The 25,663-nt window shown below is 39.6% G+C and overlaps 1 protein-coding gene across 8 annotated transcripts in view; it reads right to left on the bottom strand.

Annotated features, from left to right (window-relative positions):
* Positions 1-2,663: 2,663 nt before the first annotated feature.
* Positions 2,664-25,663, bottom strand: part of mical2a (microtubule associated monooxygenase, calponin and LIM domain containing 2a) — a 33,888-nt gene continuing 10,888 nt past the window's right edge. For 2 of the 8 annotated variants that reach the window (XM_069174053.1, XM_069174051.1), the window contains exons 3-22: positions 24,263-24,470; positions 23,442-23,558; positions 22,120-22,221; positions 20,252-20,407; positions 19,873-19,973; positions 18,988-19,245; positions 17,334-17,449; positions 17,072-17,198; positions 16,875-16,965; positions 16,017-16,164; positions 14,537-14,736; positions 13,829-13,932; positions 13,545-13,613; positions 13,326-13,460; positions 12,802-12,906; positions 11,276-11,542; positions 9,457-9,564; positions 8,460-8,640; positions 8,281-8,357; positions 6,283-8,201 (exon numbers count right to left, since the gene is read on the bottom strand). In XM_069174053.1, the coding sequence (XP_069030154.1) occupies positions 7,803-8,201; positions 8,281-8,357; positions 8,460-8,640; positions 9,457-9,564; positions 11,276-11,542; positions 12,802-12,906; positions 13,326-13,460; positions 13,545-13,613; positions 13,829-13,932; positions 14,537-14,736; positions 16,017-16,164; positions 16,875-16,965; positions 17,072-17,198; positions 17,334-17,449; positions 18,988-19,245; positions 19,873-19,973; positions 20,252-20,407; positions 22,120-22,221; positions 23,442-23,558; positions 24,263-24,470 (3,069 nt within the window). In that variant the 3' untranslated portion in view covers positions 6,283-7,802. The other 6 variants (XR_011179513.1, XM_069174054.1, XM_069174056.1 and 3 more) reach the window with 6 other exon arrangements.

Below are 25,663 nucleotides of genomic sequence, written 5' to 3'. Positions count from 1 at the left end.
TGAGAAAAAATACATTCAAAATTCATGAAAAAATTATTCAGAAAATGTCTTGAAGAGTCTTAAGATTGTTTTAATTATAGATCATATGGCCCCAAGAGGTATAATACTGTATGTAGCAGAAGTTTGTTTTCTCAAGGTACACAAACATCATCTGGGCGTTAAATCGGTGGGATGACAGGCTGCTGATTTCCAGTTTAAGAAAATTCTTCTTCTTACTGTTAATGATTTAAATGCTACAACATCTTGGTTGTGGATGAGGTTGAAACACCAAAGATATACATTCGAATGTTTGGCCTCAAGCTTCTCCCTGTGCCTTTCAATATATTCAAAACACAAATAACAGTAGATAAGGGTTCAAATGTGTGAGTCAAACATGCTGCAAATCCATTCAAATTAAGATTGAAGTTTGAGCTACTGGCTTTGTATTTACAGTCTTATCGTAATATTAGAGGTGTCTCTCACACAGTGAGCAACAATATACTATACACCATGTGACGTTTCCTGCCCTGTGATTAAAGATAGTTAAGAAAAAGACATTTCCTATGTTGCCTCTGTCTCATCAAACAGGCCGAAGCAGGAGTCGGTGCAGACAGAGAGGAGCCTCTCTGACCGGCAGCATGGACAGACTGAAGACTGCTTCACTGCATGTGTCCAGCAGGACCTGAAATGTATCACAGACAGTCCGATGGGAATTATATTGGCTGCCATTCGTCCTTTTCTTACATTTGTCAGTATGAAGCAGAGAGGGTATTTATCAGCTCTTCTTTGATGCACCGTTATGTGTGTTTCCACATTTTACCATGTTTGCTCCCATGTTTTGTAGCAGCAGTAGTTTGTTCTCAGTAAACTGATGAAGTCTGAAGTCAGCTGTATTGAGAAGTCTTGAAAATACGAGGAAAATCGTCTAAAATGACAGCGGTTTATGCTAATTTTGTGTTGTAAAGAGGATGATTTTCTCCTCAGAAGAAATGTAAATGTTTAAAGAGTTTATTTTGACTGACATATGCGTCTGCTTCGTTTGGAGAATTGTGTTTGACTGTTTGAAAGGATGATTTGCGGGAAAGTGCTGAAATAATGACATTATATTTTTAGATTTGTCTCGTCCCAGCTTTTCTATTTTTTCCATCAACTTTCGTAGCCTCTGTAATTTCAATGTAATTTCAAGCTGTGATTGCTCTGTTGCCTGAATGCTAATCATTGTTACTGTATAACTTGTTTTCTATTTGTCTCTTTATTCATTTAAAGGAAAATGTTATTTCATTAGAAAAGGAAAAAAAACAGAGAAATGGAAAAGTCATGAGGGGTCAGTAAATAGATTGCACACACACATCGCAGGCACTTCTGCTCCTGCCGGACTGTGTTTTATAAAACAATAGCGGTGCACCGCAGTTATTCTGGTAGAACTGAAAACACCTCATTTTTCTTTTCATCAGAAAAATTGTGTGTCTTCTCGACGGGGGAGATTTTGTCTGAAATTAGTCCAAAATCCAGATTTTTATTCAAAGTCTTTCTCAGATTTAATTGAAATAGTAAATGGTGTTATTAATACACTTTGCATCCGCAGAACTGTTTTGATTCAATAATATAACATATAACAAATAATAAAAAAAAAAAAAAACATGAATTAAAAGAAGTGTCTCAGGTAAATTCCTTTAAATATTTCCCCTCAGAGCATCAGCTATCATACACATTCATATTAATGATAAAACCAAGCCTAGCTAGACTGACCCCCACACTAGATTATAATTGGGCCAATTTTAAGTCCAATTTGCCTCTTTCAATTCAGGTTCGAGGCTGGTCTGATCTCTCAGTCCAAATGACCCTGTGGTGCAAAGGGTTTACAGACATAATTTTAATTACCGACAGGATTGGAGCAGCCATGTTTGTTTTGCTTTGAAGTCACGTTTGATCTCGAGAGGTTCTGAGAGATCTCAAGTCCCTGGAATCCCTCTGAACCACGTGTGGTTCTGCTTCTTGACTGAGTCGTATGGCATGCGCGTGCTTTTGACTAAAATTTTTAAAACTGTTAAATTGTGTCATTACACCTGTGGTTTCCTATATTTTTTTAAATCGGTTATGATCTGAAAATCTCCCAGTGAGCACCAGCGTTATTCATAAACGAGATTCTCTGCAGTAAACCAAAAGAGGCACAAATTCCCTATTATGTCACGCGGAAACATTGACTGTCGCTATATCCTGAAACCATCTTCATGAGACTCTCAGAACAGTATCATATATAGCTATAAGCTATAGTTTCAGTGATACAAGACAACACCTTTCTCTGTCCTACAATTAAACAAAATTGAGGTTCAACCTGCTCTGAGCAGTTTTATATTACACTATATATCATCAGCAACTGTAGAATTTTCTTTGACCTCCATTGCCTGTTAATGAGGAAACTCTTCATCTTTTTACTCTTTAATAGTCAACTTGAAAACTTTAAAGTTTAATTAACAGGCCCAGTGGCAAAGACTTAACTCCTGATATTAACAGGCTTTTTAGAGTCAAGGACTTGTTTAAGTTCAGTGGTCCATTTCTTGGAAAAGTATTTTGTTGTTTTATTCAGCAGTTTTTTTCCAAGTCACTGGAGGCTTAGCCCTTCGAGGCCTGTGCGCATTCCTGAAGAGTTTGCAACACAACATAAGATAATTTTTTTTCTTTTAAGATAGACTAAAGAGGAGACCGAGAAATCCCAGTTTATTATGTACTTTATTAGGGAGGTTTTATTCATGTTGCACAAGGTGTAAAAGAGACACAGAGGTAAGTTTCCACATACTGAAATACATCATACTTCCAAGAGTATTCATGATATCCATTGATTTATCAATGATGCGATCATGAACCTCTGGATAGAAACCATTAAAGGCTCATCACTGCCACTGATCTGTGAGGAAATATTTTAATTTGTAGATCGTGGGTGTGAACATTTGACATTTGGTTAAAGTTCTTTTCCTGAATTGAGAGTAAATTTGCAGGTTCCAGAAAACACCTGTTGGTGACTCACAATCAAAGGCAATTAATGTGAGGCAGCCTAAAATTATTCACAATATTAAAGTCACAACATGTACATTTACTGAATAAAAAAAAGTAATACAGGAATTGCTCAAGAGCACATTAAACCAGCAAGTGAAGACAACAGTATTTTTTTTTTTTTTTTTTTTTTTAATAAAATCACATCCTTAAAATGATTCAGTAGTAATTAGTCCTTCTCAGTCCTGAGTGGGGGAAGTGATGTCTCTCTTCTCTGTCAACTTCATATCGAAAACCAAAGGAGACAAACACCGGAAAAGAAATCTGAATATTTCTGTAGACAAGCGCACTGTTGACTGCTCTTTACAGTTTCTAATTTGAGCTGATGCTAAAACAGCAACTGAAAGACATATTTGACATCATGGACGATCTTTGAGTAACACCTAATACTAAATTTGTGAAAAAAGTTGCGAACAAACAGAAAAGAGCACTGACTTTTTCAACACACTGTTTATCTCAGTTCAACTTGTTTTCAGTGTGTAATTGTTTTACCAGATGAGACTTGGGTCATATCTATAAAAAATTAAAAAAAAAACAGAAAAGAAGTCAGCTTTTAGATCTAATTAAATAAACCAAATACCAATGATTATGTACGATAGTGACAAACATTGTCATGCGCATGAATGAAATGGTGGTAAAATGAGCCTCTCACATTCAAGTCCTGTTGAAAGAGCAGGATTTTATTTTGTTGGGGTGATTTGAGGGAAGTTATTTTATAAAGGTTTCTGTCAGTTTGTTGGTGTCATAAGGACTAGATTTCAAAAAGGGTTTTGTTGTGCGTTAAATTTTGTTGTCTTCTAAACATCACACACAAAAAAACACTCCAAACACACGTCCATGTCTTCATGCTACACTTCGACACGGCGGATGAGGTGAACGTGGACAACTCTGGCTCTTCTACTGTGTTGGACTGACAAGTCATGCTTATAATTATAACATCTTATCAATAGTAGGAGTACAAGAAGTCAGTGCAGTATTAGTTAAATGGAGAGCGGAATCAATAATTGACCAGCCACTCTTAAAGTTTCTCTTTATTTACTCTTAAAGCAGAAGTTTGAGCAGAAGTATAAACTGTTGTTGAGTCAAGGACTTTATGAGAAGTAAAATCATGTAACAGCACATTTTTTTGAATGAATGGAGATTCAGTCCTCAAAGCTCTCTTTGCATTCCTGAGCAGCTTCTAGATGCACTTTTTCATTTCAATTTACTGAAGAGGAAGCAGAGAAATGCCATGAATGTGTACTTATTTAGGGGTTAGGCCACGAAGACAAAATAAAGTAACCGAGGTCGATGCACACAGTTAGAAAGTTTCTCTAAAAGGTTCTACATTGAACCTTTGTTTGGAAATGTTAAGTGGGTCGTTATTGTCAGATCATCATGATAATGTAACTGAACCAATAAAGAACTGTGGCTCTTTTCCACAGTTACATTTCCACCAGTATGATCACAGTGTGATCTGACGGCCAGCGAGCAGCATCACTGGATCAGCAGGAGGTTTGAAAGGCTCACGGTGACGAGGGAGGGGCGCTTTGCACTTTCAGTGCATCCACCCACATGTAGTCCTCTCTAACCTTCACGTCTCCACTGCACACGTCCAGGTGTCGGCACAATGGACAACTTTTAACTTAATGAGAGGCTCAGCAGTCTGTTGCTTTCCTTTTTCTCCACTCAGTGAAGAAATACTGTGCAGGGATTGTGGAAGTGTTGCTTAACAACAACGTGTTGAGTTTACCAACGGTTTTCCTAATCCTGAAAGACAACAGGCACGCAGGTGAGTTTGAAAGGAAACCGAACAGATTTGGTTTGTTTTCATTGTTTTGTTTTTTTAAAGAATACTTTGTCTTTTTTATTCCAGATATGTGTTCTTTCTCCTGAGGCCTCTATTTCTCATAATGCACCTGGACTGCCATTCAGAGGTTCAGATGTGTACATAGTGGCTCTAGCTGCTCGCCTCCAGTGGAAATGAGCTGCAGACATCTGTTGAGCTTATTTCTTTCTGACTCCAAACTTTTTTTCGTTTCCATTATCAAATTTGTCATCTTCAGACTTAGTCGATACCGACTAAAGTGACATCACTGGAGGTCATTTATTCCTCTGGACCCACAAAAGACAAGTTTTTTTCACACTCCCTAAAACCTGTAAACAGACATGGAGGCGAGTTCCCTTTTAAAATGCATCTTGAGCTCACGAGACACAGAAATTCAACAACATACAGGAAAACTGTTGAATTTTAATCTCGGAATCAATCAATTTCTACTGATTTAATATTCATTGTTGAGCTGGAAAACAGTAGTTTAAATTGAACATCTAGTCATCCATGTGAACTGGCCACACCCATCTGCTGAGGAACAACTAGTTAACAATCACTGAATGGACAATGTGATGGGATCGTTTGGTTAATAGTTACAGAATTGATTAGTCAGCTGATTACTCTTGCTGATTTTAAATTGCAAAGTTGATGTTAATAAAGGAACACTTTTACTTAAGTGCAAAAATATTGGAATAAAACCTGATTTGAAGTCTGGGTTTGTTCTTTTTACCAGTTATAAGTCCAATAAAACAACATTTTATATTTCTTTCAGGCCTTGTTTTTTAGGTGACAGTGTATATTACTTCTTCATGAAAAAGGATGTTGTTACACTTTAGTGTCCGGCAGTAATCTGCGAACAGGTTCTGTTCTCCTTGGTACCGCTTATCCAAGTCCATGTGAGGGTAGTGGAACCAAAAACTCTTTGGGTGACAGAGAAATTATGAAAACACGTTTGGATTTGGTGCAAAAATCTATTACAGTATTTGTTTTGCATGTGAAGAAATCTTTATTAACCAGTAGAATCAGACTGAACTCCCATTTGGTTTCATACTGTTATCTATAGTGTGTGTGGGCAGAGGTCACAACCACGCTGCGTTAGTACATCATTCCCAAAACAGCTCAACGACAATCACTGAAGCCATTCATTAGTCACGAGTTTAGTTTAGCCAAAATTCAGTGTCACTTCAAAAGGAAATTATTTGAATTATTTTCACACTGAAGATGTTGTTCAGTCATCTCAGACACGTTGTGTCAGTTATTTTACATCAAACCTGCAGCCACCTCACAATTATGGCACGCAACCACGTGACCATGAAGGTGATCACCTTTAAAACGTCATTTCTCCGAACCACCCGGTCGCCTCACACGCTTCATAAAAGCCATCAGCTGAACGAGAGGAAAAGAGAAACATGACCTGAAATGCTGAGAACATAAAGACGCACCAAAGTAGAAAAAGTTTATGACAACAAAACAAAATACTGACATTCATAGTGAAGAGTGTATTTTGATGCTGGCACCTTTGTCCATGTTACAGTTTGTGCGACTTGCTTAACAGATGCATGACTTACATGTTATACAAGACCAGGTAGTATGTATGAAAACCGTTCTTTGGTATTTTAAAACACTGATGTTTTCCAGCTGCACTGTAAAGAAGACATTTAGCTCATGTCACATGCAGCAGATTCTCTAATTCAACATGTAATATTAGGCAGCAGAAAACAAAACACAAACATAATGTTAACATGCTGTAAACACTGAAGGAAAATGCCTGACATTTAAAAAAAAAAAAAATCATTTTCAAATATATTTAAAGTTAAACAGAATACTCTGCAGCTCTAAAATGCTTTACAAGCACCATTAGATAACGTATCTGAAGAGGAAGCAACCATGCGGCTTCTTGTCAAAGAGGTTTGCAGTTGATCTTCTGATAACTTGCTTTGAAATTATGGCAAGAGAGTGACATACATTCAAACCATCACAACATGCTTACTGGTTCTGCTGTCTACAGTAAATCCAAAAACCCTTTCAAACATTTAAAATGTAATTCTTTGTGATGGTGTACAAGCAGAGGTGAAACATGAAGGGGTGGGGTTTCATATTTTCCCTTCATGTTTCTTTTCTGAGTCAACAGTAGATGGCAGCAAAGTACAACTAAATACTCGACAGTATTTAGGGAAGTCCATAGTATCAAAATCTCAGAGATTCTTTGTCTTTGGTGTCATCCATAAAAAAAAAAACTAAAAAAAAGTTAATGAGAGTAAACAGAGATCAGATCATAAAATGATAGAGGAAAAAAATTTTTGACATGCGTGTAAAACACACATACCTGCACACATGTAAAGAAAACATGGCAGGAGCAGATTTGCCTAGTCACGGTTTCCATGACACCAGGCTTTTGTCCAATGTGACAGTTTACTGCTACATCGACGAGGCAGCTCTCAAAGATAAAGTGCATCAAGTCAGTCAGTTGAAACCAGAGTTCATAAAATTTAAATGCAGAACCAATTTTCCAACACAGTTTGTAAAAAGTTAAATTCTACATTTCAGCAGTCTAAAGTCTTTAATCCACTGACTGAGGCCTGTTTTATTTATCTGCATTTTAACTACTTGTTTTACAGGACTGTACAGTTTCCACATCAAGCCCACTGCAAACGTATTTGGTGCAGCTTTCATTGTCTGACAAACTGTCCCAAGTAAATTGCAAAAAGTAAACTGCAAAAAGTTGTATAAGCAACTTTCAATGTCTTTTCTTTGGCTGGAGCACAATTACATCCAACACACTGGCAAATCTACCTACAGTGTCATCATAAAAGGTAAGTAAACATTAAGAAGGTGCTTGTGCACATTTGAAGATGATAATATGATGAGAACATTCCAGCTAATGTGCACCTCAGCCACATGTTTAACGGCGTTTTTTGGAAAAGTTGAGGTTAAATATTAACAGCAGGCGTCTGCTGGGAGTCTAGATGAGCCTGTGTCCGATATATTCCTGCAGCCAAAGTAGGACAGGTTGGAAAGAGCTCGGCCCATCGGGCACAGCCTCTGTGTACATCTGCAGAAGTACCTCTTGTAGAACAAACAGCAGGGGCAAGCTCATGCTCAGTAGCTCATACAACAAGGTATAGTCCTGGGCGTTGTCCCTCAGGTGGCCAGCGAGGGCCTGTGCTGCACTGCACACACGGCGGGACAGATGCCAGGGGACGTTACACACAGCACGAGACACACTCAGGGGCCAGCTAAGCTGTTTCCTTATGAAGGACCTGAAGGTACCTGCTGCAGGTTGACTCTGCAGGTCTGTAGTACCGCCGGGCTGCGAGCCTTCTTCATCAACAGCACATCGCTCCTGAACTCCACAACGGTTCTGGGACAGAGGTCACGGAGTTAGACATTTTACAGTAATTAACGTAAGAAGGTGATGGATAAACCCACGAGATACTCACAGAGCGTAGAGAGAAATTCCTCCGCAGGTTTGTCCCATTGTTGCGTTGATCAAAATGAAGTTTGCAGTAAAGTTTCCCTGTAAGATAACAACAAAAGTCAGGGGGAATTATGTCAGCAAAACCAATTCATCCTGATCTTTGTGCTACAGTATGTAAGTGATATGTGGCTGCACACATACCCTCTTCAGAGTGGAAGGCTTGCGCTCCCTGTCGCAGAGCACAGCTGCAGGTCGAACAGCGAAAACACTCCCTGTGGAAGTAGAGGCCCTCGGCACAAACCCTCTCCACCATATAAACACGCTTCTCGCATGAGTGGCACTTGTCACCCGACTGGGGAAACGCCCTTCGCACTGAACCGCCCTGGGAAACCAAAAAAACAACAACCGTGAAGTCCTGACAGCAGATAAAAAATGAGCTCTAATGTCAGACACTTCGTTCTGATTGATTTTCAATGATCATTTCACATTAACTGAAACCACATTATGACACTTTAATGAATTTCCATCACATTCATGAATTTCAACGATCACTGACTGGTAAAAAGCTTTTGTTCGACAAAGACTTTCTACAAAACATCAATTTAGAGTTTGATCCAAACATAAAATAATAGATTACAATTGTCTACCGGGAGCTGTTCCCTTAAATGAAACTAGTGTACATCCTGATATAACATGTGGCTGTTGGGTTGGGGCAGGCTGTTCGGGACGGGTGAAGGAGAGAAACCCACAAAGTGCCACCGCAAGAACACACACTTCTCCTCTGGGAGGACCGCCGGTAATTAAAAGCACAAGGAGCAGAAACAGCAGTTCAAACAAAGCTCTCATGCAAAGCACTGTGTTTCTGGATGAATCGATCTCTCATAATAAAATGAGAGATTGACAACAATGCAAACCGTGTGCCGAGATGCTTGTTTTTGCATTTTTAGAACAATCCCTCGCTCAACACACAGGATTTCTGTGTGTTGCCTTTGGGATGGACAAAATATGTTGAGCCTTCACCACTGGAACAAGCATCATGAACACACACTCTTTTTCAAGGATGAAGTGCACCCAAAGAAAACTAAAGGATGAGGGAGAAAACTGACTGCATGCAACACTTGTGATCTTAAACATGACCCGTTTCCACATGCACAAGTAGTGCAACACACAAGTCACACATCCAGCTGGAGATAATCACCTTCTGTACAGCAGAACTGTCTTCTGAGAACAGCCCGCGAAGGTGAACAGCTTTTTCCTTGATACTCTTTGCATGAAACTCTCTAACCTGCTGTGTCTGAGCTTTTTTCTGCAGGATGATACAGGAACACAAGAGAAGTCATTAGTCTCGCCTCCTTAGTACAGTGAGACACATTCTCCCGTTAATAAATATAAAGCTCTCTGTGTGTAGACATGATTAGGTCGACTAATAACCACTTAATAAGCACTGCATGGTTAAAGGATGAAAGGCCTTTCTATTCTACGTTCTCAATAAGAAGCAGGATTTGACAGCTAAGTGTGTTTTGTCAAGAGGAGAACAATAGCGTCGCTGTGTGGAATGCAAGCTGCCTTATTATGTTAATTTCACACCCCACTTGATGTGGTTACTCATACTGTACTGGAACGGAAAACAGCCACATGGTCCTGGCAGAGAAATCACAGACACGGACGTCGTCGCGGTCGGATTTTAAAGCACATTAAAGGATAATCGGTGAACTTCAGATCATTTCAAAATAATGCTGCACAAAGTTGGATTTTCTAAACACTGATAATACGAAGTGGGCAAAATAATGAAAATAATCACTTAACCTTCCTGCTGTACTCGAGTCTTTCGTTGCATCAAAATGGCTGTGATAACGGGTCACGAAAGACCCGAGCGCAGCAGGAAGGTTAGAGGAAAAGTTTACTTATTGTCTTTGTTATTTGAGAATTAGGAGAGTTGAAATGTCAATGACACCACAATGTCTGTATCTTTAGTATGGAACCAAGCTCGGCATAAAGAGTGGAAGAAGGGAGAAACAGCTTGTCCAATTCTGTCCAAGGTCTATTGTCTCTCTAAAGCCACAAAGTCATATAGATTAAACAAAGGAAAGAGATTATATATATATATATATTAGCTTAGTTTAGCATAAAGACTAAGACTAATATATATATATATATATATATATATATATATATATATATATATATATATATATATATATATATATATATATATATATAAATATGCCAGCCAGTTAGCAGCACTGTATCAGCTATATAAAAGCTATGGCAGTCAACACAGAGCTCAAAGCTGACACAGATGAAGTGTTACAAATGTTCCAGCGACATCTGTACAAAAATATATGTGAGGGGAAGAAGTTGAATTTATCAGAACAATGGCACACGGAGACAAGCTGCACTGACAAAGTGGAACAGCAGTCACGATTTAAAACTAACCAACGTGCATATAGAAGGCTAATAACAAAGCTAAAGCAGTCCATTAAGGCGCTGCTTAAAACAGTGATGCATTTATCTGTCATCTGTATTTTAAGAACATTCTCCAAAAAACTGTATTGGAAACTAAAATAGCTCACTCATTACAAACTTCTGGGTGAAACAATTCTGCTGTGCTGATCTGAGCCGGTGCAGGCATGAGCTTGTAAAATCTGAATAATCAAAACAATTTATTTACAGAGGTAATCCTGTGGCTGCAGCCCGGTCCTGGCCAACCTGTCCCACAAGGCCTCAGACCGGCCAATAATCTGCCTGTGTGTCTGCCTCAGCTCGTGCCAGGTCTGTAGGCCTGCTCTTGCCATTTTTGTCAGGCTGGATAATTAGGGGCTGACTTCACCATCTGACTGCACATTACACAAGCCTACATGTATAATCAGGACAAACTATATAAAAGAATCAACATTCACTCTGGGGCCTTTTTAGGGAACAGAACATGCAACAATCACAATGGTTTAAAAAGAGGGCAGAGAGGAAAACAGCCAGAAAACAGAAGTTAAAGACACAAAGGAGGAGACACCGTTCACCTCAGAGATGTGTTCATCCACCTCCCTGAGGCGATGGAGGATTCTTGACATGAAACGGACTGCTGAGTGGCAGGAGGGAGGAGAAGCAGGGGGGTCTGCGCTCTCAGGCTGAAGCTGGGCCTTCATCTCGGCATGTGTTTGATCAACATGTCTGAGCTTCACTACAGAAAATGGATGCTGGGACTGAGGCTGGAGCTGGGGTTTGGGCAGAGTCTCTGGCGGCAGGCGGACTAACTGTTCTGCTGCTTTTCTGATACTCACTTCAAACTGAAATGGATAACAACACACGTGAGCTCCTCACCGAGCAATAAAGCCTTTTTCATCACGACTGTAAATAATTTAAAGAACCATACAGGTGGTTTTATCGGTTTCAGCCCATTAACTACAAATTACAAATACTCCACACGGCTGCCAACCACTTTCAAAGTACAGCACAAGTCTTCAGACTGATTTCCTGCCCTCTTGGCAGACATTAGACGTGCTAGCGCAGCATGAAATCCATCCTGCATACATCACAGGGTCTGTCTGCTATATGTTTTCCAGGGTTATGTAATCATCCCACAGTAACAGTTGTGAGCAAGAAAGGCTTTTAAAGCTTTTGTCTTATAATATTATTGAAATAATTTACACCCAAATGGAAATAATTTACACCCAAATGGAAAAGATAAGACAAACAGGAAGAACTGGAGAGGCAGTGTGGCTAAATTTAAATGATGTTTTTTTCACACTTACATTTGCTTTTTGTTTGTCTTGTAGGTGTGATTTCACAACACTGTAGCCCATGATTACAATGCTTTGACTACACCTATGAGGAAGGAGTGATTTAATCCTATTTCTGAAGATTACTGGATAAATATAATAAACTAAATTAGTTTATATTATTGAGATATACTTAATACAAGGGTAAAAACAAAACAAAATACTCTGTGGGATGTAAGACGGGAGCCTGTGAAAACTTGACTTATACATTTGATTATTATTTTCCATAAATGTAAAATAAGAAATTATGTTTTTAACCAAAGCATAAAACAAACTTTAATTTACACCCAAATGGAAAAGATAAGACAAACAGGAAGAAATTAGAAATAAATGCACATCACGGAAAAATAATTGTACAACAATGGTTTAATAGATGTTTAACGGTATATTTTAAGATTTCAATATAGTTTTGTGTTTGAGGTTCACTATTCCGTAATGAGACTTGAAGACATCACATTCAGCTGCTCTCTGGAGTAAAACTAGGGCTCAAAGCCATTCAGGACTAGAAACAGTAAAACCACCAGTATGTCCTTTTAAATATTAAAAAACTGAAACGTTTATGGTTAACTGTGTTTGGGCTTTACAGTAGGGTGGTGTACGTGTTTCATTCATAGGATATGATGTACATGTGCTTTGGGAGAGCAGGAAGAATTAGCAACAAACTACTTTTCATTTTATGTGAAGTTTTACAGACTGTCACTAGTTTCAAAGATGTTTTTCTGACACCTTTGGCTGCTGTTTGTACAATTTGTGGTGCTCCAGACTACCTGCGTCACTGGAGGAGGTTTAGGTGGGACCGGAGACCTGAGTTTGACGGGCAGACTCTCAGGCAGGTCAAGAGTATGAAGCAGCAAGGACCTCTCATAGTGTGACTGAGATTTTGCAGAGGGTTAGGAAAAAATGAGTTCATGAAAAAGGGACAGAAATAGAGAAGGCAGAAAAAGATGAAATGCTAGAAATAGCCAACACAGACAAGAAAAGATTTTATAGCATTAGCAAAAGGAAAGTTTTGTCAGATTAAAACCACAAACTACTGACTGAGCTCCAGCTCCAACGAGGGGCAATTAAAACATTCTTTATGATCCGTAAAAAAGAGGACAAATGGCCATTTTAACTATCGATACTCAGGAAAGATGTAAATGAATAAGTCCGTAAACGATAAATAGATCTTACATAAAATATAAATAATGGATATGAATGCATAAACAGTTTACTTACAGCCTTAATAAAAACTATTGTCATTCAACGGATAAACAAAATTTGATGAAATGCAACCTACAGTGTACTTTACCTGTGATTTGCGGACAGTGTAATTGGGTGTACTTTCAAATTTGGCCAGCAGCTGAGAAGCCATTGAGCGCACTTTGTTTTCTTTGGGCTCCTGCCCGTCTCGTACTGGGGAGCCGTTACTGGACAGATTGGTGGCCTACAGAGAAAGAAAGAGGCGGACAAAAACTTAGTAATATATCAAAATGTCCACACAGCTCTTACAAATAGTTTCTTAACAAACCTCCTCCAGATAACAGAACTTTCGCCTCCTTTTGTAAATGGGATCTGAACCATCTGACTTCTTCTCATCCTGGAAACACAGAGCGTGGAAATAAGACTGAATATGCAACAGTCACAAGAAGAGAAGTTTGAAAGTGGAAACAAACTACTCAAATAAAAGTATTTTGACACTGAAATACAATAAAAATGTTTGGTTTTTTTTTCAAACACTTAAGCAAGAAATAAAGACACCGAAAACTTGACGTATTCAGTGCATGAGATTTAAACACTTGAAGGGGGAGTTACCTTTGGCACCCGTTTCCTGGGCTGTGCAAGATTGAGCACATTATTATTACTTCTGACTTCCTCAGATGGATAATCTTCATTGTTTTCATCCACTTCTCTGGAACCTGCAGCATAACACAAGACTGAATCAGACTTTTCATATTTTCCACTGTGCACAGCCATAAATGTCTCACGATATCAAAGCGTTATTGCTTTATAGATTATAGAAGTTATATGAGCGGTCTGGGAAAAAGAGCGTTACTGTATTTGTGTAGAGGAATGTTCCACTAAAAGACAAGAGCTGAATCACTGAGCTGCATGAAAGAGGAAGGTAATAAGTTAAAGAAGATGTTGAATAATAAAACAATGTATACAGTAGGCAGACATTAAGAAGCACTTCTGTTGGGACAGGCAGCTGTATGTTGTCAGGAATGTCAGATTGCTGCAGTCCATGGCTGTGATACTGATGCACATTCCTCTCATGCCATTTCCTTTGATTAACAGGATGGAACAACACACAAGCTTTCACAGCAAAGCAAAAGAAATTTAAAACCTTCTCTGTCACTCCAATTTTAGGTTTTCTTTTGTTGTTTGTTCACAATACAGTCAAATACAGCAGTGAAGAAGACAAGGACCAAAACAAAAGAAGAGGGCAGAAACAGCACATTAACAACAGGCTGCAGTGGCTTTCACTAAGGAAGCAGAGGTGAGTAGAGTACAATAAAGAACCTGATGCAGGTAGAGGTGTTCCACGGAAGAGCTCGTAAAAGTTGGACAGGTAGGTGATCATCTTGGTCTTATCCAGCTCCTTCTCAGCACTCAGCTCCTTCACAGATGTGACTGATCGAATCCCGAATTCCCGCTCACTGATGTCAAAAGCCAGCTGGAGGTTTGCAGCATGGTCCTCCTCTTTTAATGAGTCAAAATCTCTGATGGAGGCAAGTAATGAAAAAAAGACCGCGGCTGAGTATGTCATGGCAAAGCAGTTCGGAAAAATATATACAGTGGTTACTGTTGTAGCCTGTTTCAGCATTTATTGTGATCACAAACTGTCCCAATTTTAGACCATTTCATTTTGTGTTTTTCTGGTTTATATTTCTCCCAAGCATTTTGCATTACATAAATTAAATGTTTCTTTCTAAAATGCCTACTTTCTAGTAACCTATGACCTACATATCTATTTAAGATGTCCAGAGACAGGAATGTGACAGTAAAATTTGTAGGAATTAGAGACTTTCATTCCTGCATGTCAGGTGACTGGCAGGGAGCAAGTGTGAGATCATATACACACTGATATGAACCGTGAGTGCAAGCACAATGCAATGACACAGAAATGTGTCTACATCGATTTCCAATCCAGTAGAATAATCCGTTTTTCATATTGCAACAGAAATTGGCAGCAAACGACTTCTAATAGGAGAAAAAACCCAGCTCTGACATCTCCATCTACATTGACAGTGTGCAGACACCATCCGAAGTAATGTAAAGAGGGGAGTGGTAACCTAGCTGCAGCACACACAAACTTTGGTGTTATTCAGTGAGTGCAGAGGCTCTCTCTCTCTCTGTGTCTCTCTCTCTCTCTGTGTGTGTGTCTCTCTCTCTCTCTCTACTGTCTGCTCTGCTGACAGACATGCATATGGTAGAGGAGAAATACCAGTGGTTCCTGGAAACTCACAGGACCACATGAAATTGTAGTGGTATGCACCGGGGTGTGAAGGCAATAATTAAAGGGTGAGAAGATATAATTAGATTTGTAAATGCACTAATCTACAGTTTCTCTGGCTAAATCTCATGCTGTGGAAGGCAGACTGACAGTTTTTGTTCTTTGCCCTGCACAAGTTGTTTTTCTGCACAACTCCAGTTCAACAGACAGAAAGGGAAATCATTTTTGAAATAAACACTCAAAAATATTTTTTGTTGGATCCACATTGATTCAGGTATTGGAACTGTCTGTATATAGTTCAGTTAAGTTCAGATATAACCTTAATGATAAAAAAATAAAAAATAAAAAATAAAAAAAAAAAAAAAAAATTCCTCACAACTAGTTGTTTTAAAAAAAGGTGGCGAGGTCATTTTACAAAAAAAATGTTATCTGAAAGCATGTGCATTATATAGAGTAAAGATAAGATTAAGTTATTGAAATTGGTTTTAAATGGGAAGTGGCAGCTCTGCAGGCTGGGACTGATATTGTCGGATGTGTGTTACGTACATCAGCTGGGGTTTGAACCTGTGGATGAGGGCACAGAGGGCGATGCCACTTCTCCAAGACAACGTCAGGTCTGTAATTGTCACATTCCTGTAGCCCTCTGTCTGTTTCTGGCACCAGGTCAGAAGCCTCGCTGGTCTGATCTCTGACACTACAAAAGAAACACAGAGAGGCAGAATTTCATTATAACAATTTAATAACTTTGAACTATCTTGGAAAATCAATCACGTAGACCCTTAGGAAGTTTCAGTTGAAGAAGATATGATGTCACAGCCAGGCAACAGCCAACAGTGTGAGGTCCTGGTTGGTGCTGAGGTATGTACATGTCTCTGTCTGGACTTGTACTTACTCGCTGCCCTTGGTGAATGACTAGAGTACAAATATAATCAGACTTCAAACTTTAAACTATAATTAAATTTGGTCACAAATATGACCAAATGTTTACTTTTTGCCTCACACATTTCATCATTATACTGTATACGAAGATTTCAAAAGTATGTGAGCACTTTTTTTTATTTTTTCTGGCTCAAATACAGGGTCAGTTTTAAAATAGGAAAATAAAGTAATGTTGAACTTGGAGAGCGAGATATGCGTGTTTAACTTTTCTTTCACATCCCAGCAGTTCTTCTGTCAAAGTCTTCTCTCTGCACTGAATCCACATGTAAAAACAAACCTCAGATTGTTACTGACTGCTACTCTTAGAGAAAAGGGAAGTGAAAGGAGAGAGGTAGGCCACAATGTTCACACTAGGATCCTTTCCAAGGAGAGGAAACCCTGTCAATCAGATCACTACTCTGCATAACCCTGTCAATGAGTCAGCTGCAGTCATGCTTTGAGTCTGTCACGTCCTTAAACACTTACCTCGTCTGCTGAGATTGACAGGTCGTCGTATGGTAGCAGCACGCTCCAGAGAGCAGGAAGTGAGCTCTCCACTGATGTGCAAGTGACGCACCTGAAACAGGAAGGGAAAGGAAAAAGGATTACAATCAAGACCTTCATAAAGTTGCTCATATTAGTTAAAAATGAAGCCAATAGCCAATGAGAGATCTTCCTCTCACCTGGTGAGGCCTGACACAGGAGGAGTTGAGGTTGGGGTATCGAGTCCCGGGGTCTATGGTGTACTGGTCAAAGTTTTTGGCAATGTTTTCAGTTGTTGTCTGTGGTAACAGTCGGTAAATACTCTCCCTATGGAAACAAAACCACAGCACAAAAAATACATGCTGTTTGTCATATCAATCCAATGTAAACAATAAACATATTTAAACATACAATGCTGAGCTACATTGAATGAAATTAATATGCAAACACACACGTGTGTACCTTTCTGCCAGCACTTCCAGAACGGTCCGACCCTGAGCCCAGCTCTTTACCATCCATGCCGTGTCGAAGGCAGCCAGGAAGCCTCTGGCACAGCCTGTTCCCATCGGCCAGAACGGCTGCACAGGAACACAGAGCAAATACATGAACATATATACATAACGGTGTCAGTGTTGTGTACCTGAAGAGACTAAACAACCTTTTATCACTTTAAAGTATCAAAAACACCACTGGAAATATGGTGATTAGGTTCAAAGCCAATTAGCAGCACTAAATATTGTTGTGTATGTAGTGGCACAAAACAGTAGAGCAGCAGGGAGTTGTTAGGAGAGGTGATCACATTTTGAGATTGCAGATTTTCTTTAAAAAAAAAATAAAAGCATGTACGATAAATATAACGGAAATTACCGCCTTGTGGTTGTATGCCTCAACCAACGAGCTCAAGTTGTAGTTTACATCCATATCTGCCCAAATCATATACAGTAATATGTGTAGTCAACACTTCAAAGGAATCCTTGTATGTGTTCACATGTTTGACCAATAAATCTGACTGATAGCAGACAATGATAACAAATTCTGAAATGTGGATGTTCCACAGACATCTTCAATCCTGGCAGCACAGAAGATCAATGCAATCAGCACAGTTTCAAGGTGGACACTCAAGATTAGTGTCACCAATTCAGTATATGACCAAATGTGAAATATGGTCACAATCTCAGCTTCTGTTCCTGAGTTATGGCGTTAAATAACGGCGCAAAAGTGTCTTTTCAGAACACCATGATGTCACAGTGAAGTTGACCTTTGACCTTTTGGATATAGAATTTCATCACTTAAGTCATTTTATCTTATTAGACATGTGTGTGACCTTTGACCCCCAAATGAATCAGAATCAATCAGTGAACGTTTGTGTCAAATTTTAAGAAATTCCTTCAAGGTGTTCCTGAGATATTGTGTTCACGAGAACGGGATAGACAGCCTGAAAACGTAATGCTGACATCTATAACTATCGCCGTCTCGGAGGCATAAATATATACAGGAGAAAAAAAGAGGAACGTGAAAATGTGGATAAATAAGTGCTGGCAGTGGTTACAAAAGAGAAAAATAAAAAGGCAATTTGAACTTTTCTTTTTTTCCGACTTGTCATAAATTTGAGCAAGTGCTTTTAGTGCTCCATTCATTGTCATGTTTTACTTTGTAATGTCACATCAAAGGGCTCACTGTTACATTTGGAATAATTTACACACACTTCTAAAAAAGGCACCTTTAGCATCTCTCTAAATGTCGTGCTTGTCCCTGTGTGCTTCAAGACCTCCGTCAACATTACCCTGCAGAAGAATTCAGCTATCTCAGTGACTCCTGGCAACATTATCATCATCATCATCATCATCATCATCATCATCATCATCATCATCATCACCATCAGGTGGAGGTGGAGCAACTCACAGACTGGATGGGAACCTCAACAACAGTTGCGAGTATTGCTAAGGAGCCTCATCTCTTCCTGTCTCACTGACTCTTCCTCCTACAGCATCTGGCCAGAGGAATTTGAGTATCCCGAGCCATGAGTGGCAGATTGTGTAACAGCTTCTTTTCCCAGGCAGTCACCACCTAAACTGACCTCACTTGACTTTACTTGAACAGTCATGCCCTTCCTTACCTCGAGCAGACTGTCGCCAACCAGTGAAACCAGCAGCTGGTGTCCAAATCTCTCCCTGACCAGAGCGGCGTTCTCAGAGGCGTACATGCTCGTGAAGTCAAACATCGCTACATCTGGCTGCCCGCAGTGGTTCATGGCAAAATCAAGCGTGGGAAGTTGGTAGTTGGTGCCAAAGTCAGCAGCCTCTCGGGCGTAGCACAGAAGAGCTTCCTGGTTGACATTCTCGCTGCTCAGCAGCATCTGGGTGTCGATGTAATCCTGTTGAAGAGAAGCAGTCAGGAGACGACGAAAGGTTCAGCGTTTCTAAGACCAAAATGATTTTCCTTATGATCTGCTTTGTACAAATTCTGCACACAAGAGTGAAATAAAAGCCCCATTGTAAATCAAGAATTCAGAAAAAAATTAACTCAATAACGACGGATAACTGATATGATAAACTGAAAAACACAACTTGTTGAATTCTTGACCCCTGAAGCTCTGGCCACATCTCTGAAGTGTTACTTGAAACAAATTGAAAAATAAATCTGATTGTCAGGATAGTATGCAATCTAAACTACAGAAGTTATTGGCTGCTATATTTCTCCCAGGCAATACCTTACAATTTAATCCAGTACACTACAATTAATGAATTACAATTAATTAATTGAACATGAATGTTGTACATTAATTTAAGTACAATTAATCAATTAACATCTAAGTGTCTTAAAAAGAAAAAAAGTGTCTTAAAGTGCTGTAGCATTTTGTTCATGATATTGATCCTTGCTATTAAGACAAAAAGAAATAAACAACACTGAATTTTTGTTCTTTTAAGAAAGTGAAAGTGAATAGTGAGACAGGGTTTAAAGGGGACAGAGTGGATCCCTGGACTTAAAATATACGACTTACATTAATAACAACTCCTTTGTCCAGCAGGCTTTGTTTCTTGGCAGTCATGACAAAATAATGTGTGTTGTCCTTGTAGTACACGATATTCTCCAGATCGATACCTGCAAGAAATAAAAGGATTTAATATGTTGTGGGGTAAATTTGGAGTGATGAACTCTACCCCATCAGTCTTTTTTAACTTCTTAGTTGAGGTTGGAAACATCACCCAAAATCCTTTCATGGTCACTGATTACAGTCAGAAAAAAACTGAACAAAACACAAACTTTCTGTTGAACAACCCCAGTCAGGTAAAAATGATCTTTTGATCAGGTGTTCCCTCTGTCTTGTTTTGAATATTTTTGTTCTTTCATGAGGTACTTCGATTGTCCTTCTTTCCCACCTGTCTCTTCTTTGAGGTCAAGAAAGAACTTCTGGTTGAAAATGAAGGCCACGCCGCTGATCTCTTCTACTTTGGCTTCTGCAGTGGTGTTCCTGTTGAGGAAGTTGGCTGTGATGGCTATTGCCAATTTACCCCTGAACTCCTTTCTTTTGAAACCTGGGAGAAAGAAAGACACGGATGATGAAAAAGAAAGAAACGGGGATCTTCCCAAGAAATACAGTTCTATCGGCTTGTCTGTTGAAACCAAAGGAAATCTAGCTTTAAGCCATAATTACAAGGCAGTTATTTTAGGATAAGAAGCAGCTTACTAAGGTGAGCCCTCACAGAGCCAAAGGAACAAAAGCCATGTACAATAAGAAGCATCAGGAATTAAATATAGCATAAAAACTTAAATGCCACTTGCTGAATTAACCTTCAGGACAAGAACTGTAATAGTAAAGAGGTACGTGTAAAATTGAAATACCTTACAACAGTCTTTCATTTTATTAACAAGTTATTCATGTATATGAGTAAAAAAATAGTTCAAAATAAATTTTCTTTGTAGTATGTTGAAGGAATGTGATTAAACCTTTACAATACTTAACAAGCAGAGTCGTTCTCTTGAGGACTCTTAGTTTCTGCTGTATTGAACAGAAATCAGTGACACAAGAAATACAAATTCTTCAGATGTTAACTTTCAATGCCCCCAACCAAAACCCCAAAAACCTGAGGCTGACAGCAAACTAAATAAATATAAGGTTTCGACATTTGACTGGTAAATTTTCAAGCTACCTTTTCAAACCGGCAATGAAGGACTTACTGAAAATGTCACTGCTTCTGAAGCAGTGAGAGCATCAGGGATGAGGGAATAAATAGATCTGTTGCTGACTACAAAAATAGTAACAGTACAGAAGTAAGCCTCTGAACCTGTTCCACAACTTCTCCATACTGTCACTGCTCAAAATCATAGAGGACCTTTTTCCATCCCCTCTCTGTCTCTTCTTCGCTTCATCAAGGCAGCAACAATCAACAGAGAGCAGAAGTGATTGAAGTTTACTCTGTTTTACCGTAGCTAGGCTCCAAAAAGCAGGCTGACTACAGGGGAAAATCATTTCCCCCAGGCTTCTTCTTCTTCATAATTGGGGAATGAGCTAAACGTCTTGTTCAGACCAAGAATGCCCTTATTAGGAATAAGCATTTGATGTGAATTGGTTGTTAGATGACAACATTTTTAAGAGAGAGGTTGAAACAGTTCGGGAGATGGAGTCGGTCCAACGTGAATGCATCAGCTGCTGCACTGGGCCCCAGCTCGCCTCTATTTCTGTGGAGTGCTTGGTCGGTTTCATGTGCAGCCTTTCCCTTTGGGAGAGATCAATGGCTTCATGCAAAAGGTGCGTTTCATTTATAGCTTTAAAACAGATAGAGTGGAACAAGTTATTTAAAATGAGTCCAGAAGGAGACCTGTGGGAAGTCTTGGATTTATCAGCTGAACTGATATAAGCCACTAAATCTTGAATATGACTTTATGTTCCACGTGAACAACTTTGGAGGGAGAGTGTCTGGTGAACCTGCTGCTCATGTGTGACAGTAATGTGTTTCTGCTGAAATATACACAGCTACATGCATTATGCTCTATTTTGCCTTATTTCTATTGCGATACACTTCAGTAGCCTGAAAACTTGACAGTGAAAAGTTGAAAAGAAAAAAGGACAGCACTTAGTGATTTGTATTTTGCTGTTGTTGTTGTTCTTGCTGCCTACTATTAAAATATTTCTAACAATTTGGGAGTAACTGCAGGTTTAATCTCATGCTTTGTTGTTACGTCTAAAAGTATAGTACAACCTTGAGGCATCTATACTGTTAAACCCTTTTGTCAGCCGTCTTCTCACCTTCCAGAGTATTCCTGCGTCCGTCAGCCCCCACTATGACATCAAACTCAAAGTTAGCCACAGGGTGATCAGCAGGTCGGATTGCAGCCCTCCACCCACGCCCTGAAAGACACAGAAAAACACAGAAAATACAGTAAACCCTGGGAATATTCCCCCGATACTCTTCTACTGAACATTTAGCTCAAAGCATGTGGACCATCACGTGATAAAGATTGGTGCTTTGCTAAAATACACTTGAACCTCCATCGAAACCTTCCTGATCCTCTCTACCACCTGCCATGCTTGTGCAAATCTAAATTTGTCAGTACAGAGTCAATGAATAAGTTCACTTTAGTACTGTTGCTGTTTAGGGTTGCTATGCTATTGCAACAATACCAAAAAGGAAGGACAAATATGGCTTTTCATTTGTGATGCAGGAAAAAGAAACGTTAAAGTCCATTGCATCTGGCCTGCATAGTTTCAGTTATACAAATAATACCTGAAATATTGCTTCAAATTCAGTATTAGTCATTTTAAGTATACAGTGTGAGTGCTGCAGAAGTGTGAGACCAGCACAGTCACTGCTTGGCAGATTGTTGTGTGATATCACCATGTGGAAAAATGGATTCCATGATGTCAAGGGCACGGCTAAGTCTGTCACAGCAGAACTGAAGTGATAAGTCTGTGTCTATATTTAGGGCGAAGCTCTTGTTGTTATCGGTGTGATGCTGTTAAAGCTGAAGGCACAACACAACAGTATGCCAGTTATTTTCTTCCTCAGAGCTTATAGGCCAGTGTGGGATGAGAGGGTGAAGTAGTGATCCACAGTGGAGGGCATATGCTCACATGTAGTCGAGGTTGATCTGAAGAACTACATGTTGTTTTAAAACAAAGGAAACCAATGTTTATTGTGATAAGTAGGTGCCATATACATTTGAGCAAGACCATTAACAGGGCAGCCAAGAAAAAAATATTTGCTAACCTAATCTAAATATGATGAAACCTTGTTTGTCTTGTGTTTATTGGTGGTCGTCGAGGACATTAAATAGTGCAGGATGAGAAAGTCCCTTGCTTCCTAACCAGCCTTGAAGTAGAGCCAAAGCTGCAGAGTAGGAGGATAAACAGATCCTGCGGGAAGCTGCGCACTATATCTTTCTAACAAACGCATGTGTGCATTAAGCTTTACACGCCTGTTAAACGTATCAACCTTATCCTGCTGAAAGTACAGTTTCACGCTGTTTAAATCTCCTCATGTCCCCAAATCTTTCAGGTCATAAAAAACAACTGTCAGTGGGTAAATGTAAAAGCACCGTTAATCTGCTGTTTGGACATCTAACGAATACCGTCATTTTCCTGATCCTCTGGAGGTTCCAACAGCTTGACGAACTCCACATTCATGTGAAACTCCACTGCTACGATCAGAGCAACCTTCAGTAGGATCAGCTGTAGCTGCTGGATGCCTATAAAAAAAAAACAGACACACATTCATGTTTGTATGCAGATGTAAAACTCTGCCAAACTTTTGTGTTTTGTGCAGTGTCGTCTTGACATTGCTGAGAGCAAACTCCATGTTGTAAAGTAGGAAAGATCAAACAGAATCATATTGTCATTATATCTTACTAGTAGTTGTAGTGGACAGAAAATTTGCACAGACAAACATGGACATACAAAACAAAATGGGAACAAAATCAGCTCACATCGATGCACATTTATACAATCATGCAGCAAAACATGTTTACAGTCATACTACAGTGTTGCACAATGTTGACACTAAGTTCCCTCAAATTTAAGTTGTACATATTTAATGGGAAATTAGGACACTGAGGGAGAATATGGATGGAAAGACAGACAGACAGATAAAGAGATAGAAGGATGGATGGAAACAATTTTCAAGACAGCCAAATCTCATAAAACTAAAAAGATACAATAAAAGCCAAATAACATCAAATATTAAATAAAACTAAGTAAAAAATAAAATAAAAATGTAATCACATATCCGTACGTATTGAAGGACCAAAATCTTAGACTGCACAATTTTAGCGTCCGGTAAAATACTGTACACCGGAGGAGGACATCAGGGCATAGAGAGGTTAACAAGTGATGACAGGTCAGTGAAAAGCAAAAGCTGGCGGCCTGTTTTGCTTCTGTGGAGTCAGATACTCACTGATGTGGTCTATGGCCCCCGCACAGAATTTCCCATGGAACTTTTTGGCCCCAAGGCCCCGCAGGTCATGGATGGTGTAGGGCCAAAGATGGAGCACGTTGTTCCTGGAAAATGAGTCCCTCTTCTCAATCACTACTACTTTGGCACCCATCAAGGCGAGTTCAATGGCAGTCCGCAAGCCGCAGGGACCTCCTCCGATGATGAGGCACTAAATAAGACAGATGACAAATTGACCTCATTACCGACACGAGGCACAGAGAAATGAGCTACGTCATTGTAACATCTTTATCATATTAACTACAGAAGGCTGAAACTTTCCCTTCAGGGGAGGAGGACATGAAAAATGGTTCACATCCCGCTTGTTTATAAAATGCCCAGCAGCATTATAACATCCACATAGATCATGAAGAGGAAGCAGCACTTCGCTTTACTGGAGCACTGAAACATTTAGAGGCCGAGTGTCTCACTCAAAGACACTTCAGCAGGATAGACACTGACTGAGGATCAGTCCAGTCTTAGGAGGACTTCTCTGGGCCACCCGGTGTGTGAGGGGACTGTTAGTCAAATACATTAAACATGAAGAAGAGAGTTTACACGTGCCCGAAGTGAAGAACTTATCAGGAGTTTGTCCAGAGGCATATTTGAGAACAACCTCCACAAACCTATACAGTTCCTCCAACCTGTACATATTTGTGGTGTTATTCACACACCAGCCTCACTTAAAAAAATGCATGAAGTCAGATCACTGAGGTTAGAGCATCTGTCTGAGAATGTGTGGCTCAAACATGACATCATCCTCTTGAATGATAGATGAAAGAACCGACGCATGTGTGCTGGCAAACTCTTTCCCCGAGCACATTAAGAGGTGTTATAGAGGACTCTGAAGAGAGAAGCTGTGTGTCTTGACGCTTTTGACATTTAATCCAGAACTGAAGGCCCCCCCTCGCTGTGCTTTACAAGGTGGACGGTCTCCTGTCCCGATAACCTCACCAAATTAGTATCTCACCTCCTGGGAAAGACTCCCCATCCATTTTATAACACAAAGAGCACTACAGTATGCAGCAAACGGGGTTTTAACAGGACTCCCTTCCTGCCATGTTGTGTGACCACCGACAGGATAACACGAGAGGACAAGGGGATCCACATCTATCAGTTCTGTGAGACAATCAGACTGCATGCTGTTCACAGAGCTCAGAAAATCCCACAACTTAATCTAAATGGCTTCTTCAGCACCAAAAACATGAAGGTTGGGCTTTAGTGACTCCGCATGCTGCGTGTGTAGCTGAGCTCCAGGACGGTTTTCTTTGGCATGTGGCTGATGAGAAACAATGTTTCATCATTGTTGCCTGAGGTTATCAGGATGAGGTTGTCAGGATGAGGGTATCAGGATGAGGTTGTCAG

The sequence above is a fragment of the Embiotoca jacksoni genome, unplaced genomic scaffold (genome assembly GCF_022577435.1).
Source record: "Embiotoca jacksoni isolate LCO1_2020_lvr unplaced genomic scaffold, fEmbJac1.0.p SCAF_6, whole genome shotgun sequence".
NCBI lineage: Eukaryota > Metazoa > Chordata > Actinopteri > Embiotocidae > Embiotoca > Embiotoca jacksoni.
The sequence above is the reverse complement of the archived record's forward strand: the minus strand, read 5'-3'. Positions and strand labels throughout refer to the sequence as shown.